We start from the raw sequence: 16,435 nt of genomic DNA on the forward strand, positions 1-16,435 counted from the left end.
ATGTTTATCATATGTACACTGTAGGGCCATGAGTTACACAGCAAAAGGGAATTGCACATCTCTGTTCAGACCCGAGCCTTCTGTTCTGCCATAGTATGAACTGTCTATAGGCAGCACTGTTGGCTGACGCTGATCAAGTCAGCTTCATCGTTGAGGACAAGAACATACCATCTGTAAATCCTGACCAAGGCAAGTACAGCCTCATCAAGGATTAGAACTTGAAAATCCTGAAAAATTATTCCAATTTGTAAAGTTATTTTTAAAATGTAAAAAAAATATTTAAAAAATAATAGGAACAAGCACTTTTTCAATTTTTATTCAACTTCCATCAGCAAATTCCAATGTAAAATGAACATGGATCAAAACTGCACACAATTTTACATTGACATGAGCACTGCAAGTTACATCTCAACTAGAACTGTTATTAAGTGTAGTTTATGTTAAGATGGACAGCTCATAGTTTTTGGAGAGCATTTCTAGAAGTCAATTAGACTCCTGCATTGGGATCAAATAGGAATGGCTGATTGCAGATAATATTTACACAAGAACTTTACCCTTGTATCATCATCAGCTTAGATTTGTTAGCACAGTGAGGTACCCACAATGAAACAAGGTAATGAAAAGAATCTACTCGGTGAGGATCAATTGTAAAAAATAAGTCCTTATCATTTGCATATGTCAGCATGTCTGTTTTTAGATGGCTTATAATTTTAAAATTCATTCACAGTGGTTGCAAAGAAATAATCTAAGCATGTCTCATTTGCTAAGCAGTCTCACTAAAATTCTTGAAACTTCTTATGTTAAATAAACTCTTAAGCATATTAAAAATAATACATTAAGCAGCAGTACACATTCTAAACAAAAGTTGATATATTCATTACCAGCAAAAGTGATATGCAGAGCTGTCTCTCACAACACCTATTCCAGGTCTGTGGACATCTCCCTACATTTTCTGCGCACCATGCTGGTAATCCTGTGTCGAGGGTTGGGTGATAACCACCACACTGTCTTGAACCTGGCTCCAATACACTAAACACAAGGCAAGGGTGGAACTGCAACATCTGTATGAACAGTTCCCTCAGCCAGTCTCGCTCCACACTTAGGATCTCCTGGAATTTGTTTAAAAGATTAAGCATACTGAAACCATGTATGTATGTGGTACAAAAAGCTTGAAAGCTTAAATCATGATACCATGGAAATTTCAACATTTACAATAATCACGTATTTACATCAATTATCAATCTTTGCAAGTGGACCTTGAAAACAGAAGTGATTGCAAATGTTATATTGTAAGAGTAACTAACAAAGTTTTAATTCTGTGTGTAAATGGATGCAGTATTTTGATTTTATAGGTACAAAGTGCAAGTTACACATTCATTGGCAGTTGCTACACATATCCTGTATACAGAATGAGGTTTTCTGTAATGTAGCCCACATACCTTTTAAGTTATTCTTACCTTTTGTGATATATATTTTGTACATAAAAATTAAGCTTTGTCAATAACATGCTCAAGGAGTACATAAAAGTTATTGAAAAAATCAAAAGTGCCACTGCATCAAGTACAATTTATATTACAGAAATCATTTGCAGTTATCACCAGTTCAGAGGTGGAAAAATTGAATGCCAAGCAGAATGGGCAATCAAAATTCTTACCCAAAAAGTTAGATCAAATATGAAAAATAAATTCTGTTTCTTGCAAGCCTTCATGTCAACCTAAATTCTGGACAAATACAACATTTTAGGAATCTCAAGTTCTGATGTTTATCATGATAGTGCTTTTAGGGTATTAGAAATACACCCTAATGCATGCATCATATTTAAAACAGAAGAATAAAAGTGTAGTATTTATTTTACAAGACTTAAACAGATATATGAATTTTGTATGGGTCTATTTTTTTAAAACTGCAATATAGTCAGGTCTGTTCGCTGAACACCAAAGTAAGATCAAATAGACTTTTTGTTACAATTTTGTATTTTTTTAAAAAAAAAATTATAAATTTATTACTTAAATTGGAAAAGGGCAAGTCGACCATAACAGTATTAAATATTTGTATGTCACTAATGTAGATCACTTCTACCTATATATGAAATAAATTTAGCTAATTATTATATTGATTGCCACAGGAATTCAAAATTGTACCACAAGCATTTATTTATATCACTCTATGTACTTTGCTACACACGGTTGCTTGTACTCTTAAACTAATAGCCCTATATCATTAAGTACAGTGACTGATGAAGACAAAGTAGATAATTATAATAATAATAATAATAATAATAATGACTTTATTTAAAGAGGGTAACACAATTAGCTAAGAACTAATCTACCTTGAGGCCCTCATAAAAAGGAATTTATTTATTTTAACTGCATCTCTGAAGCCACTGGATTTGGAAGAAGGAAATAGGGCTGGTATTTCTAATGTCAACTAGAATACAATTCCAAAGAAAACTTCCACAGTACTGGAAACTTTTTTTTTAATAATTCCTTATTTGGTTTGGGAATTTTATACAGTTTGGTAGATGTGGATCGCAGGTGGGGAGTTTTACCAGGTAGCCTATACTGGAACTGTGATTGTAAATATTCAGGAGCACTATTATTGTATATCATGTACATTAATTTCGCTTTCTCAACCGTATTTGGTTTTTAATAGGTAATATTTGTAACTTACCAGCTAAATTTTCCTTGCTTTCTTTCTAGATTGATATTAGCCTGAATGCTCTTGTTTGAAGATGTGCTAGCTTTGCTATCTTTTTGTCATTTGAATTACCTCATACTGTATTACAGTAATCTAAATAGGGATGTATGTAACTGTTATAAAATAGTTTTCTGCACCTTTCAGGGAGAAAATGCCTTGCCCTACTGAGAAGACATAAACTTGAATTAACTGTTTTACTGATATGTTTGATATGTTCAGTCCATGATAGATTATTACCTACCAAAACACCAAGTAGTCTATTATGCCAGACCATTTGCAAATTGTTATCCTTCCATGTCATAGTTCTTCACTACCAAGATTTGTTCCTTTTTGTGTTGAGAAAAGTAATATGCACGTGCACCAGTTTTCCAGTTTGTTTAGGGCATCCTGTAAAGAAATTTCAAGTTCATGCTTTGTGTTTTGGATGTCTGACAATGTTGTCATCTGCATAGAGACCAGTAGATGAAATTGAGTCCTTAGTAAAAAGTGGTTGGTCATTTATGAATAATGTAAATAGTAATGGACCTAGAATTGGGCCTTGTGGTACTCCATAACTAATTGTTCCAGATTCACATAAAACATTATTTATATAAACATGTTGCGTTCTCTCACTTGAGTATGAAGTAAACCATCTAACTGTGCTTTCATCACATTGGTAAATTTTTCAGTTTCTTCAAAAGGGATTCATGATCCACCATGTCAAAAGCTTTCCTGAAATCTACAAATACAGATCCAATTATTCTACTTTGGTCAAGTGCTTGAAGCCATTTATCAACTAGGGAGATCAAGGCAGTCTCACATGAATGTTTATGTCTAAAGCCTGACTGATTAGGGTGTAACAGCAGGTGTTTGGTTAAATATGACATGAATGAGTCATGGATATGTTTTTCAATCAATTTTGACAAGTATGGTCAAGTAGCTTTCTTAGTATCAAGTTTATTGAGACATTTTTTAACAAAGTTTATCAATATTGGTAGTACAGAGAAACATACCTCCTTTAGGGATTTTGCTGCTGCAGAACTTTTTCAGTTCATTAAAGTTGTTTTCTATCACTGGTTCTTTTAACTTGGTGAATAAATCATTAAAAACATTTGTAATGTCAGTGTTATCAGTGACTTTGGTGTCATTTACCAGAGGTGAGTGAATTTTATTTGTCTGACCTTTATGTGTTCATTGAAGACTTTCCAAATGGAGTTTGTGTTGCTCTTTTTGTTTTCAAGCATTGATTGATAGTAAGGTTTATTAAAGATTTTTTAATCATACCTGTTATTGTATTTCTCCATACTTTTAATGTCCAAAGGGATTCTTAGTATATGTGACAAGAGGGATTTTAGTGGGTGAAAAAGTAAAATATACAGCAGTACCAATATCAGGTTTCTAACTAGTAATATGTTGGGCGTGTGAATGTGGGATTTTCAAGATAGATGTGAGGGAAGCAATGTTAAATCTGGGTAACTAGATCAGCATCATAGAAACTAATGTAAGTTGGGTGTGAAAACATATCACTAGCAAGTCAAGTTTTTGGGTTTCAGGAAGGCTTTGACAAATCTGGGTAAACAGGTCAGCATCACAACATATCCTGATAAATTGGTCATATTCCTACTGTTTCAGCACCATTTAGTTATAGTATGATCTGGGGCGAAGAGAGCTGTCATTCTTCTAGTAATGGTTAGCCAATCATATTCTGCATGTGGGGAAAGGGTGTGGGATAATGATATGTGTACATAGATAGATATAAGATACAGTGTGGGGAAGAAAGCAGAAGGAAGGCAGAAAGCAGGAAGAAAAGCAGAAAGAGGGCAGAGAAAGAAAAAGGGACAGCAGAGATAAGATGTAGTTGGAAATAAGAAGCAGAGATACACAAGAATGGGAGTTAAAAGAAAGGATACCTAATAGGCGTAATAGATAGATGTAGTGGACAAATATAGTGAAAAACAATGTAGACAAACGTTAGTGTAGAATTTGGAGAAGTGGACAAAACATAGTGTGTATATTGGATATAAAGAGTAGATTACAACATGACTTAGTGATTTAATAAGTATACCCCTATTCCCCGCCTCACCCTGAAGTCAACAGAAAGACCAAACAGGTCAGACAAACAGACCAGATCTAATGGGTCAGACTTTATATTGTGCATGGTTTCCCACAGCCTTCAATTGGTCTCATGTCTTCATAGCATCTAGCATTTCAGTAGTAATTCAATTAGGTTGGATTTCATACTTTACTCAATGTACCTTCAGTGGTACATGCTTAGAGACTACATTCATAAATAAGTCAGTCCACACCCTTAGAGCTTCATCTGTGTCATCAAAATTTTGGAACAATCAATAAGTGATAATTTGGTATGTATTTTTCCTATTTCTCTTGCATTTAACCTTATCAAAAAAGTAGGATAGTGGTCACTAAGACCAACATTTGGTACATTAACATAAGCCACACTGTATGATAGGTTGGTATAAATGTGATAAATAAGAGTGCTTGATACTTTTGTTACCACTGTGGGGTCACTTACCAGCTGGACTAGGCCTAATGATTTAATAAATTCCATCCAGTTGTTCCTTATTTGAGTAATGAATAGGTCCTTATTTACATCACTGAGTATATATGTTTCTTTCTCCTGTGCAAAAACATTTTCTTTTTGTTTCTAAAATGTATCATTCCAAATTGCTTTGAAGGAAGGTGGCCTATAAATGAAACCAACTAGGTATGATTTGGCATTATTTTGAGAAATTTCCACCCAAATACCCAAATACTGTCAATTTCATGTGACTTGAAGTCAGGTCGCCTTTCTGCATTTACATCTTCCCTATGTATACAACAAGACCTCCCTCTGTTGCGCTCTTTCTGTTTTAAAACACACATATTATTTTCATTGGAAGACAACGTTAACTTAATCTGGTCTATTTTCCCCACTATACCTTGTACATTTAAGTGACCTATGTTAAAACCTTTTGTATTTAGTTTCATATCAATTATATGCATGTCATCATGCAATGGGGTACTCACTGAGATTGTCTCCATGCTACTTTTATCATTCTGGCATTATATAAGGTGGCCATACATATAAGGTTGTCTCTGTATTATCTACGGTATCTGTGCATGGTCTTCCTTTATCAAATAATACTGGGGTATGGTGGTGAGTAGCAACAAAAAGTAAAGCAGTTTAAACATACATTGTTTAGTAAAATAAATAATTCTATAATACAAGTATGCATTTTCTAAGTTGTGAAAAACACTACTGACTTGTAGATATTAGAGTCTTTGCCAAATACCAAACATTTTTCAATACGTATCAATACTTGTTTTGCAAGATATAAATAAACAGTTACCCTCATTCTTGTCTGCCTTGTTTGAACTAAGTGCAGAGCTTGGTCAGCTCTGTTTTCAGGCTGCACAACATGTCTTCCTCCTCTTCCCCCTCAACTTGCTCCACACCTCATCCTTCATCTCCCTCTTCCTCTTAAATTTCGCTCTGGACTTAAGCTTGAAAGTGAGCTGATTTCAGTCTGGGTAATAATAAAGTTTCTACATTTGAGTTTATCATTCATTGTGTATCTTCTCTATTACACATTATAATTACTACTGTGGTCCAGTTGTCTCTCTAATGATATTTAATATGTAAAAGTATTTCATAATCTGACAACTAATGTATTCATGATTACTTATCAAACTTACAGGAATATAGCGCTAGTCACAAATCAGAAATACATGCAAGGTTGTGATATGATGGAAGTTTTTTCGGTTGGATCAGGTCAAGTGTTCGGTGGGGGTGGTCCAAAATTTAAAAAGGGCCCCTACTTTCCTCGAACGGACACCAAAGCAAAGTCTGTGTCTATTTACTCAGTGTGCATAATATCCAATAAACAAGAATAAAACAGTGGTCAAACAAGTGACTGTACATTTGTGTGTGTACTATTTTATGATCTGGCCCTGAGTTTTGGACCTGGATTCCTTACTCCAGTTGCTGATTTTAATAAAACTCTTATTTAAAACCTTGTGTATGTAAAGTATTAACTTGGAGATGCAGAACACAAATTCTTTTCCGCTTTGTTTGAAACGCCAGGAAGATGAGTGTTGGGGTCCACTGGTGACAATCTGGTTAGAATTTATAAATTGATTAATGAAATTACTAAGCATTTTTAAATATCCTAAATGCTTTTCATTTATAAAATTGCATAGGGGGATGTGAGGGAGTCTGAATACTATACAAGAAATCAAGTACCTGTGGGGTTTTGCAATACTGTACAAAAGCACATCGATTTAAATCACTTGTACCACAAAAACTATTTAAATATAACTATAAAAGTAGTTCTACATAAATTTCAATGTTTCCTCTCAAAATTAAAAGTAGAAAGGAAAAGGATAAGGAGAAAAGAACGAGATCAGAAGAAGATAGTACTCACTGTTGTTGACATTTTGAGTGGTCTCATATCATGGTTGTGTTTTATGCCATCAACTTCAGTGTTCACAATTTGGCATATAATTATGCAAATTTCGGTCACCGGAATTATGTGTGTTATTCGTTCGGGATCTGCCGATCACTGCTGAGCAGGATTTCAATATGGAGATGATAGATTCGTTACTCAACGTACGAAGATTTCAGAGAGCTCATATTTCATAATGAGAACCTCTACCTACTTGATATTACCCCAGAATCACCTTTTAATTAGTATTAATCAGTTGATTTACATAAATGTCCCAACATTTTGGTAACAAAATTCACCCTTAGATGCTATATTGTGCCTTTAATATGCATATATAAATACTGTTTCATCTATACACTCTAAATCAGTGATGAATGACACTGTATAATCACTAGAGATGTTAGAAATTAACGAGAAAAATATTAACAATCCCTGTTTTCCAAACTAAATAAACATGGTACACAATTTTATTGAAATCATCCTGTTTTCCCATTTCTCTATATCTCTCTCATGGATATGGAAGATAATACAGCGATGTGGAATGAGAAGAAAAAAAAGAAAATTAAACTTGTACCAAATGTCCTACAAAACTTGATTTTGTAATGGTTAGGTGTACACAATCACATGAGATTTTAATACAGTATTCACAATACCAATGTTACTAAGTTGCAATAGCCTGTTGAGACTGTATAATACATTTTTTAGTAGGGAGGAACACACAAATTGCAACCTATTGAATGCTTTATTTGTTTTCTTTCCTATTTTACAAAACCAATTAAAAGGTTCTAAAAACAAATTATTTAATATAAAAATGTCTGAAAGCTGCCGCACCTCCCACCTTTCTCTCTTACTGGTTGGTAAGGTGGCAGACTAATCGACCAACCATAAAAAAATTTGGATGGGCAATAAATAAATTCCATTATGGCAAGCCACCCTAACCGACCACATCTCTGTCTCTGTTTCTCTCTCTTCTTTGGTTGGTCTCTTTATATATTATTTGTTACCACAGTCTCTCTCTCTGGACCATTGCAGGAAGGTACCAGTGAAGATCCGTGAAAAATAAAGCATGGCAAATTTTTGCCTGTGACACAAGTCTATGTCTCTGGACCTATGAACAATTGTAAAATTTACAGGCACCTGGACAAAAGCAAACGAATTATAAAAGTGGAGGATTGAAATAGTTGTGTGGTCAGTAGCAATGTTAATTAAATCATAAAATTGACTCAGATCAACAGTAAATACATTTAAATGTTTGAATTACCTCTTGATGGCTGTGTTAGTAGTGCTCTACTTTCTTCATTTAAACCATTATTGTGTTTAAATCATCAGTGTCTTATATTTATTTAATCAACATCAATGATAACAGAATTTCAAAAAATAAAACAACCAGCTTATTAATTTTCAAAGCAGATTGTAATTAGATACAAAAGGTTAACTAAATTTTGTTGCAGACAAACTAGGCAAGGCTGTGCAGAGTTCATTCATCCCATCAACACACAGTTGCCTGTATAGTCAATCTTAACTGCAAGTACGTGTATTTCAATGTGATACAAAATTAAATATATGTATAGTATCTACACTGCATCTTTTATATACCTCAAGCTGTATAAATGTTTCATTAAAAGGAAACAATTTGTTCAAGTTTCCTAAATTTCAAATGGCAATATTTAAATATATTTTAATTCTACATATTCCTAAAAATCAGCCTTCATGCGCATACTCAGTAAATAGTTACAATTTAATATTTTTCTAATATAATATTATCCCTTTGTTTTACATGTTCAAAATTATTTTACACTGCATAGTGTTCCTTGGTTCAGATGAGACACTGAAAACAATAAAGTTAGTTATATATTAGTTATTTTTACTGAGTTTGTCACAATTATCATATGCTATAATATTCATATTTCTAAAAAAAAAATTATATGAACACTTGGATTTTGAGTAGAAGAAATGAGTAAGTCCTAGTACTGCCATAATTAAGAAGATACTAATTTTCACTTCTTAATAACAAAATAACCCTATATCATTGATTTAAAATTGCTAATTTATTTTTTTTAAATTCGCTTCTTGTCTTTATGATAATTACATTAATAAATAACAATTTATATGTCTACTTCAGAACCAACTTGTTTTTGTTCTTGTTGATTTGTGATAATAAACAAAGCCTACTTTCTGTCTATTTTAATCAGTGCTTAGTTTATTTGTTCATATAATAACCTAGTAATTTAGATATCGGCATGAAATGTAATGGTTCTCCATGAGTATTAAACACAACCCCTGTTTACTGTATATACAGTTTACAGACATATATTGTGGTGTCAAGAAAGGTTCTCTTTGTTTTCCTTCTTAAAATGACTGAAAATCGTGTTTTTCAAAACATGACCGTGTTAGGGGTTCAGGTAGTAAAAAATATTTTTCACATGATGCATCATGTTCTGGCAGGTATGCATTATACAAAATTATAAGTGGCAAAACTGCCATTAAACTTCACCCATGTGTTAATGTGAAAAATCAGGACACCAGGCAAAACCACAGGTCACTCCCATGCACAAAATCATCTCCAAACAATGAAGCATCAAAATTCTAACATTAATATTCAATCTTGATGTTATCACTTATGTAATGCATGTGTAAGTTACCTGTCCAGTACTTAAGTAAAAGTAGAAGTCCTAGAGTACACTGCTCTATCTCCACCATGACATAGTGCATTTGTTAAATAATGGGTTACAGTATATGACCTGCTAACCATTTAATAAAGCATTGAGACTAAATGTATTTTCATTATCCCAAAAGTGCTGCAAAACCAATTTTGTTACAAAATGTTAATAGATTTAATCAACTTATAACTACTATTATTGCCTACTTTTGCTTACAACAAATGTCTCAAATCTGGCATTGTGTTGGAAACAATCACTCTTTATCATTTTCTTTGTCTTTTTACACATCAAACCATTCATTTAATGTAGCTTCATCAATCAGAAAATGTGTACAAAAGCATTTTAAAAAAACTGGCAAAAATATGCCTTGATTATATACAATTATGTGCTATATTTGACAAAAAAATACTTTGGAGCCATAGAGTTCTATATGTATCATCTTGAAGAGTTCCATTGTGTGGGTAGTTTGAAACATGTTCCAGATGGTGAGGAATGGTCAGAAGAGTCTGAGACAAAAAGGTCCTTCTTTTACTGAGAGCCTGAAACATACAAACATACAAATATATATAAAATCATAAGTGTTTTATGACTGTTTTCTATTCAATTTAATAACAAATAAAACCTATCTGTTTGGTTAAAAATATAAAAACTCTAATGGAAGATCTGACAAACTACCGATGCACCTTTTTAAAAATAAAAATGTATTTTTCATGCATTTAACTCTGATTATTGTTATACTGATGAAGTCAATAACTACCAAAATATCCAACAAGAAACATAATTAGATTGGGACTCTGCCCATGATCTTCAGAAACAGATCAATATCAAATAAGATGCCATGAGAAAACTATTTCAACTGAAAAGAACTAAATGATTTCAAATATTTAGCAGTGGTATAGGCCATCAGACCTAATAATAGTGGAACTGGGGTCCATTTTCACTTCATTGTTAGGACCACTAAACAAATAATTAGTATAGAGATATTTTCTTTAAAGAAAATTCTGCAGATAATCCTGTACTCTTGATGGATATCTACTATATAATAAGATATCAATATGCTTAATACTAAGAAAAAATGAGGGCCCTGTATGGCAGCGTGGTCTAGAACATTCACCTTTACCAATCACTGCCATCTTACCCCTAAACAGTTGGGTTCAAGTCTTGAGCTCTGCCTATGTAGGTAGTGTGACCCCGCTATAGTGTGCTCCACTATAACACGAATTCAGATATAACACGGTCGTGGTGTGGCTCCCGAAATTTCATATACATCTATTTTTCTTGTGCACAAAAAAATTCTTTCTTAAAATGTATGGAAAAAAACGCAAAAGGTTCGTTATCATTTTGGGGAAGAGATTGTGTACGAATAATACAAGATGATTGTGGCCTGGCTTCTGAAATTTTAAATGTATTTTTCTTGTACACGAAAAAGTAATTTTTTCTTCTTAAAAGTACGAAAAAACCTGCATAAAAAGTCTATTCTGGGATCGCGTAGGTCTTTGCCAATGTCGCAAACTTGGATTGTTTTTTCTTACTGGCTGTAAAACATACCATGTGGCTTTTCTTATTTATTGGCAACATTGTTGGCTGTTTAAACTTTTATATACAACCATTGGTTTGAAGTGCATAAATTCAGAGGCCCCATGAAAGGAAGCCACAAACTGGATATAAAATGCACTGATATTTATCTATTGTTACATAAACAAATTCTTTGTCCATATTGACAAACCATCTAAACAGTGCATTGTTATATCGTAATCCACTTATCTTGACATCTAGCATGAGTTCCGTACGTTGTGAAATATCTGCTTTTTTGTTGTTGAAATTTCTGGTAATGGATATCAACCAGATGAGGCATTGTCTTGTAATCTATCTTTCATCGGATTTTCAGCCCCTCGCTAGTAATTAATATATTTACAAAGACTGACATTTGTATGTGGATGGTAAGTAAAATTCCTCTTCTTTTCACTCAGAATTAAATCCTTCAGAACACTCACATTCTTTTAATAATCCCTGTCATGAGAACACATGCGTCCTAATTTTCAGATGCATGGAAGGCAGCATCATGCTGCTAGCACAAATGTAAAAAAAAAAATACATCTTACTTATTGATTTATTCAATAGGCATGGAGGGACAGCAACTAGAATAGTCCAAACGACGGCTAATTCCTTATTAAAAATGTACCCTGATAAAATAGTTTGCTGAAATTTCAAAGGAAACAGATTACCTTTGAAGCACCGACTGTTATGAAAACGTACTCAGCAAATGGAAAAAAATACCAGTCTCAATCATGCAATACAATTATTTGATGTTGCCGCCACAATAAGAAATGGGCATTTGTTTGGTTCTCTAAAGCTGTCCTTTAGCAGTGATTTCAATAGCGCATGCACTCTTTATGAAAGAAAGCAGACTACAATCTTTCAATAACAGCAAAGAACTTTTCTTCAAAGTACCAAACTTAAATAAAAGTGATGGAATCTGATGGATTTTTTAATTTTCCAATGTAACTGGAACAAGCTAACTGTGCTGTGAAAGTTTCCTTTTTGTAGCGAAACAGTTAATGCTTACGAACGCTACCAACGTCGCGGCTTAAAACGCAAACTAACTTTTACTGACTTGGAACGTACTGAAATTATATGTGCTTCGTCATTCGTTACATGATTGTGCTATCTTTTTCCACTGAATTCAGACCAATATGACCTGTTACAAAATTATTGAATATTTTAAAGCTGTATGTGTGCATATTTTTGATGGAATCACTTGTATTGTGGATTCAACGTATATGATGAGGTTCGCAGGTGAGTACATGGTGTTGATACTCTATTCATGCCATCCATTAGACATTTATATATATAAACAGGATTCACGTATATGAACCAATTCATGGTTCTCTAAATAAAGTAAACTATTGTATATGTCTTCTGTGTTTTCACTACAGGTGTATTTCTCATTTAATATGCATCAATTTAAGACGGTAACTGTGTCGATGAAGCACATATTTTGCTGCCTGCATTTATTACCTACACCCCCCACAATTTTTTTTGTGTACATTTTCTTCAGCTAACTGACCTGGTTGCTTATAACACGGTTCGGTCTATAATGTGGTCAGGTTCAATGGCTCCCAACTACCCTGTTATAGCGAGGTCACACTGTATGTGCGAAAGCTTGACAGGTTCGTCATCACCAGTTATACTTGCTGCCATGTATAGCCTGTTACATGCAGAATAATGTCATTAAGCCAACAACAACAACACTTCCATGTTCCTGATAAAACCTGTACCATCTAAAGATCCCTAACTTTAATTACTAAGTAACATTTATTTATACAATTTTAAGATGCAGAACAATTTTTAAACATGAGCTGTAACATACAAGCATAAATGCATGTGCAATAAAGTTTTCATTTGTATTTGCCAAGATGAATAATTGCAGCAGTATTTCTTAGCATATGTATTTAATTTTGCTATCACTTTTATTAATAAATTCAAAATGTTTTCACTTCACCTGAACAAAAAATAATTTATAAACTTACATAATTATACTCACTGTTTGCAAATAATCTATCCCAAGATACTTCACCATTTCAGTTATTTATCTTTTTTTTTTAAATCATCGTGTCTCAATAGCTGGACTCCTTGTTGAAAAAAGATAAAATATATAATTAAATATACAGACTTTTCAATTATTATAAGAAAACATACTGACATTTTGATTATGCTGAGCAAATCAAAATTGAGACTCAAACACTACTTGAAGTAAATGCATGCACTATGATGTTTCATACCTATTACCATACAGACCATCATTCTTCCAGATAATAGCGGAATGCAAATGGCTAAGATAAGTGTCAGCAAAACCCAGAATACTTCATCAACAGATCAGTGTACTCTGAAAACAATAAGGAGTTCCAACTGCACCAAACTAGCATCCAAATATGTTTATATGCAAAAGGACTCATTGCAATATTAAAGAGCAAGGACATGGAATGACCTCATGTGCATGAAACTAATGGGTTATTTGGTCCAAAGTTTCCCCTTTGGCTTAGCCCCAAGCTCATGTCCATGTTGGACATTTTTAGCCAGCCTATTGCAGCCTCTGGATCACCCAGCCATCATGGTTCTATTGGATTTACCTCCACTCCAAGTAGTTTGTACCCCACTAGCAATAATAAAAACTGAAAACAACAAAGATATAAAAAGTGCACAAATCATAACCATTTCATTTATCAATTTATAATTTCTAACCTAACTGTCACTAGGGAGCCCCCTAACATTGTCATTTTGTTCGAGTTTCAAACCAAATAGAAACTGTCCATGTATTTTCAGCAAAAACTGTGTTGTCTGCATTCAATATTTGCAATGTCCATTTTTACTATTTCTATTTTTTGTTCTAAAACTGAAGAAAATACAACGATGTAATTCTTATATGTGTTCAAAGGGATGTAACTTTACCAAATTTACAGAATTATTCAGAGGTTATCGAAAATTGCAAACTACATTACATCTGTTGCCTGAACAAAATTCACTCATTCATGTAAATATGCAGAATGTTTCAGAATAGAAACTCCTGCCTGGTTTGGAATGCAAACAAGATGCTAGTGTTATGGATCCTATGGCAATAGTCAGGTTATAAATTTTATAATGATTAATGAATTAAGTTTTGTGCATATTTTATATAACCTCAATGCCTTTAGTTTTTAAAATCTGTAGGGGGAGGGGTACAAACTGCTGGGTGGGTAGGTGGGTGAATACTATTACCTAGAATCCTACAACAAATTTTGAAATTCTACAGAATGTATGTGAATTCTTGAGGAATAATACATTAAACTGCAATCTTTCATGATGACTCAATGGAATAGTTCATTTTACTTCAAAAGGCAAACATTTTTTCTTTTTAACTGTGACTGTGAATGGTAGCCCAGAAATATGTATTATCGTGGTACTTAATGTTCTTATCGGTACATATTAAAACTGTCTTGCTACTTGCTTCTTAATTAAAATTTGTGAAGTTTCAATGACTTTCCTTCTTTCTATTCCTATAAAAAATCTGTCAATCAACGCGTGTAAATGTAAATAAAACAGTTTATGGTGGCTCACCGTGATTAACGTACCATGGAGGAACAACTCTATATTATCTCTGTATTTCTCTAACTTGGGTATAGTAGCATGCACATATTATAATAAACATAAATTGCAACTTACGTAAGAGAAATCCATGCTTTCACTGGTAGAATTTTTTCACACAAAAAATGAAAGGATCCAATGATACAATCAGACACACAAATGAAATTAAAATGGAAATCTATTAACAATAACATTAAAAAAAAAATCAAACAAAAGCAATTATTATTTAACTTTATATGAATTTTAAATGAGATGTGGGCAAAGAAATATAAATATATAAATAAATATTATTAATTTTATTATTATTATTTAAATATTACTGATTTCAAGAAAGCTTAACCGTTATTTAATGATTATTTATGAACAAGAAGTATTATCATAAGCAATATTTTGTCAATTTTTGTCCGTATTGGCTACCATGGAATGAAATTCCAAGCTTAACCTTGTATGGACATCTAAGTCACCATTGGTATATGACATATAATCATCAAATATCAGATGATACAGTAAGTATATTTTGTAATCAAAACCAATGCAGGTATAACAAGTTTGACTGGATTTTTGTATATGATGATCAACAGAGTTGCATGCACTTTACCAAAATGTGATGTTCCTTCTTTTTCAATATAAACTTATTTTAAAAAATGTTGACATTTTAGAGTAAGTTGTGCTGTAAAATAAATGCGTCATTACTGGCTACAGGTTTACATCTGTAAACAACTGCAGACATCGCATGTCCCAAATTAATCGGAAAATCCTGCTGGCCAAAATATAAAACCCAGAGATAATAAAGTGTTTGAGTACTGTATACACGATGATTTTAGCTAGAAAAAGCAAATGGGGTTGGGCGGGGATTAAGTTGAATTGCTTCCAACCCTCTTCTGCATCCGTCCATTGTCGGCCACAGAGCTTGTATCGTTGCTTAAAACTGACCTGTCATACATGTATTATATATTATGATACAGTACATGTATGACAGGTCGATTGTAAGAAACGATACGAGCCCCCGTGTTGTGGACATGTAATTTTTCAACTGTGAAGAACGGAAAATCACACTTTCATCTCTAGACACTAGGCCCCTACTTTAGTAATACATATAAGATCTCGACGCTGATATTTATGTTTTGGGCGTCAGGGTCTTACATAGCACTAAAACAAAATTAACGTGCTGTCTCTTACATTGTTGGACTAGGCCCCAACTTAGAAATGCAAACAGTCTTCTCTGGAATGTTGAAAATTATCGTGGTGCTCAATAATAATTGATTAATACTACTGAGGAACATCAATAAAGGCTCTGTACTGCATCTGATTTTAATAGCACACAAGAAGAAATTTGTCGTCTGCAGTTTGCGGTAAGAAGCTGTGTTGTGGTACAACGGTGCACCGATCAATTTTCATTGCTAGTATATTTTATCCAGTATTAAATTCAATTTGCAGTTAACTGTGAAGATACGCCTATCCGCTCGACAAAATTGCTGCAGAGGGTTAACTTTTTTAAAACTGACATTGTTGAGTGCAAACAGACTTCATGGT

At 33.3% G+C, this 16,435-nt stretch overlaps 2 protein-coding genes across 2 annotated transcripts in view; both read right to left on the reverse strand.

The window, feature by feature from the left end:
* LOC149806865 (uncharacterized) overlaps positions 1 to 16,232 on the reverse strand; it is a 47,758-nt gene extending 31,526 nt beyond the window's left edge. The window contains exons 1-3 of the mRNA XM_089978038.1: positions 16,082 to 16,232; positions 13,326 to 13,413; positions 10,191 to 10,320 (exon numbers count right to left, since the gene is read on the reverse strand). Of these exons, the coding sequence (XP_089834164.1) occupies positions 10,191 to 10,320; positions 13,326 to 13,361 (166 nt within the window). The 5' untranslated portion in view covers positions 13,362 to 13,413; positions 16,082 to 16,232. The remainder of the gene's footprint in view (positions 1 to 10,190; positions 10,321 to 13,325; positions 13,414 to 16,081) is intronic.
* On the reverse strand, positions 89 to 7,661 carry LOC149806866 (uncharacterized). The gene is made up of 3 exons (XM_089958879.1): positions 6,027 to 7,661; positions 882 to 1,109; positions 89 to 227 (listed from the first exon to the last, which is right to left on the reverse strand). Exons 1-3 carry the CDS (start codon positions 6,030 to 6,032, stop codon positions 105 to 107), a joined length of 357 nt encoding a protein of 118 aa, XP_089815005.1. The 5' UTR covers positions 6,033 to 7,661; the 3' UTR covers positions 89 to 104.
* Positions 16,233 to 16,435: the final 203 nt, after the last annotated feature.

The sequence above is a fragment of the Sinohyriopsis cumingii genome, chromosome 1, assembly GCF_028554795.1.
Source record: "Sinohyriopsis cumingii isolate HCF-2022 chromosome 1, ASM2855479v2, whole genome shotgun sequence".
Classification (NCBI taxonomy): domain Eukaryota; kingdom Metazoa; phylum Mollusca; class Bivalvia; order Unionida; family Unionidae; genus Sinohyriopsis; species Sinohyriopsis cumingii.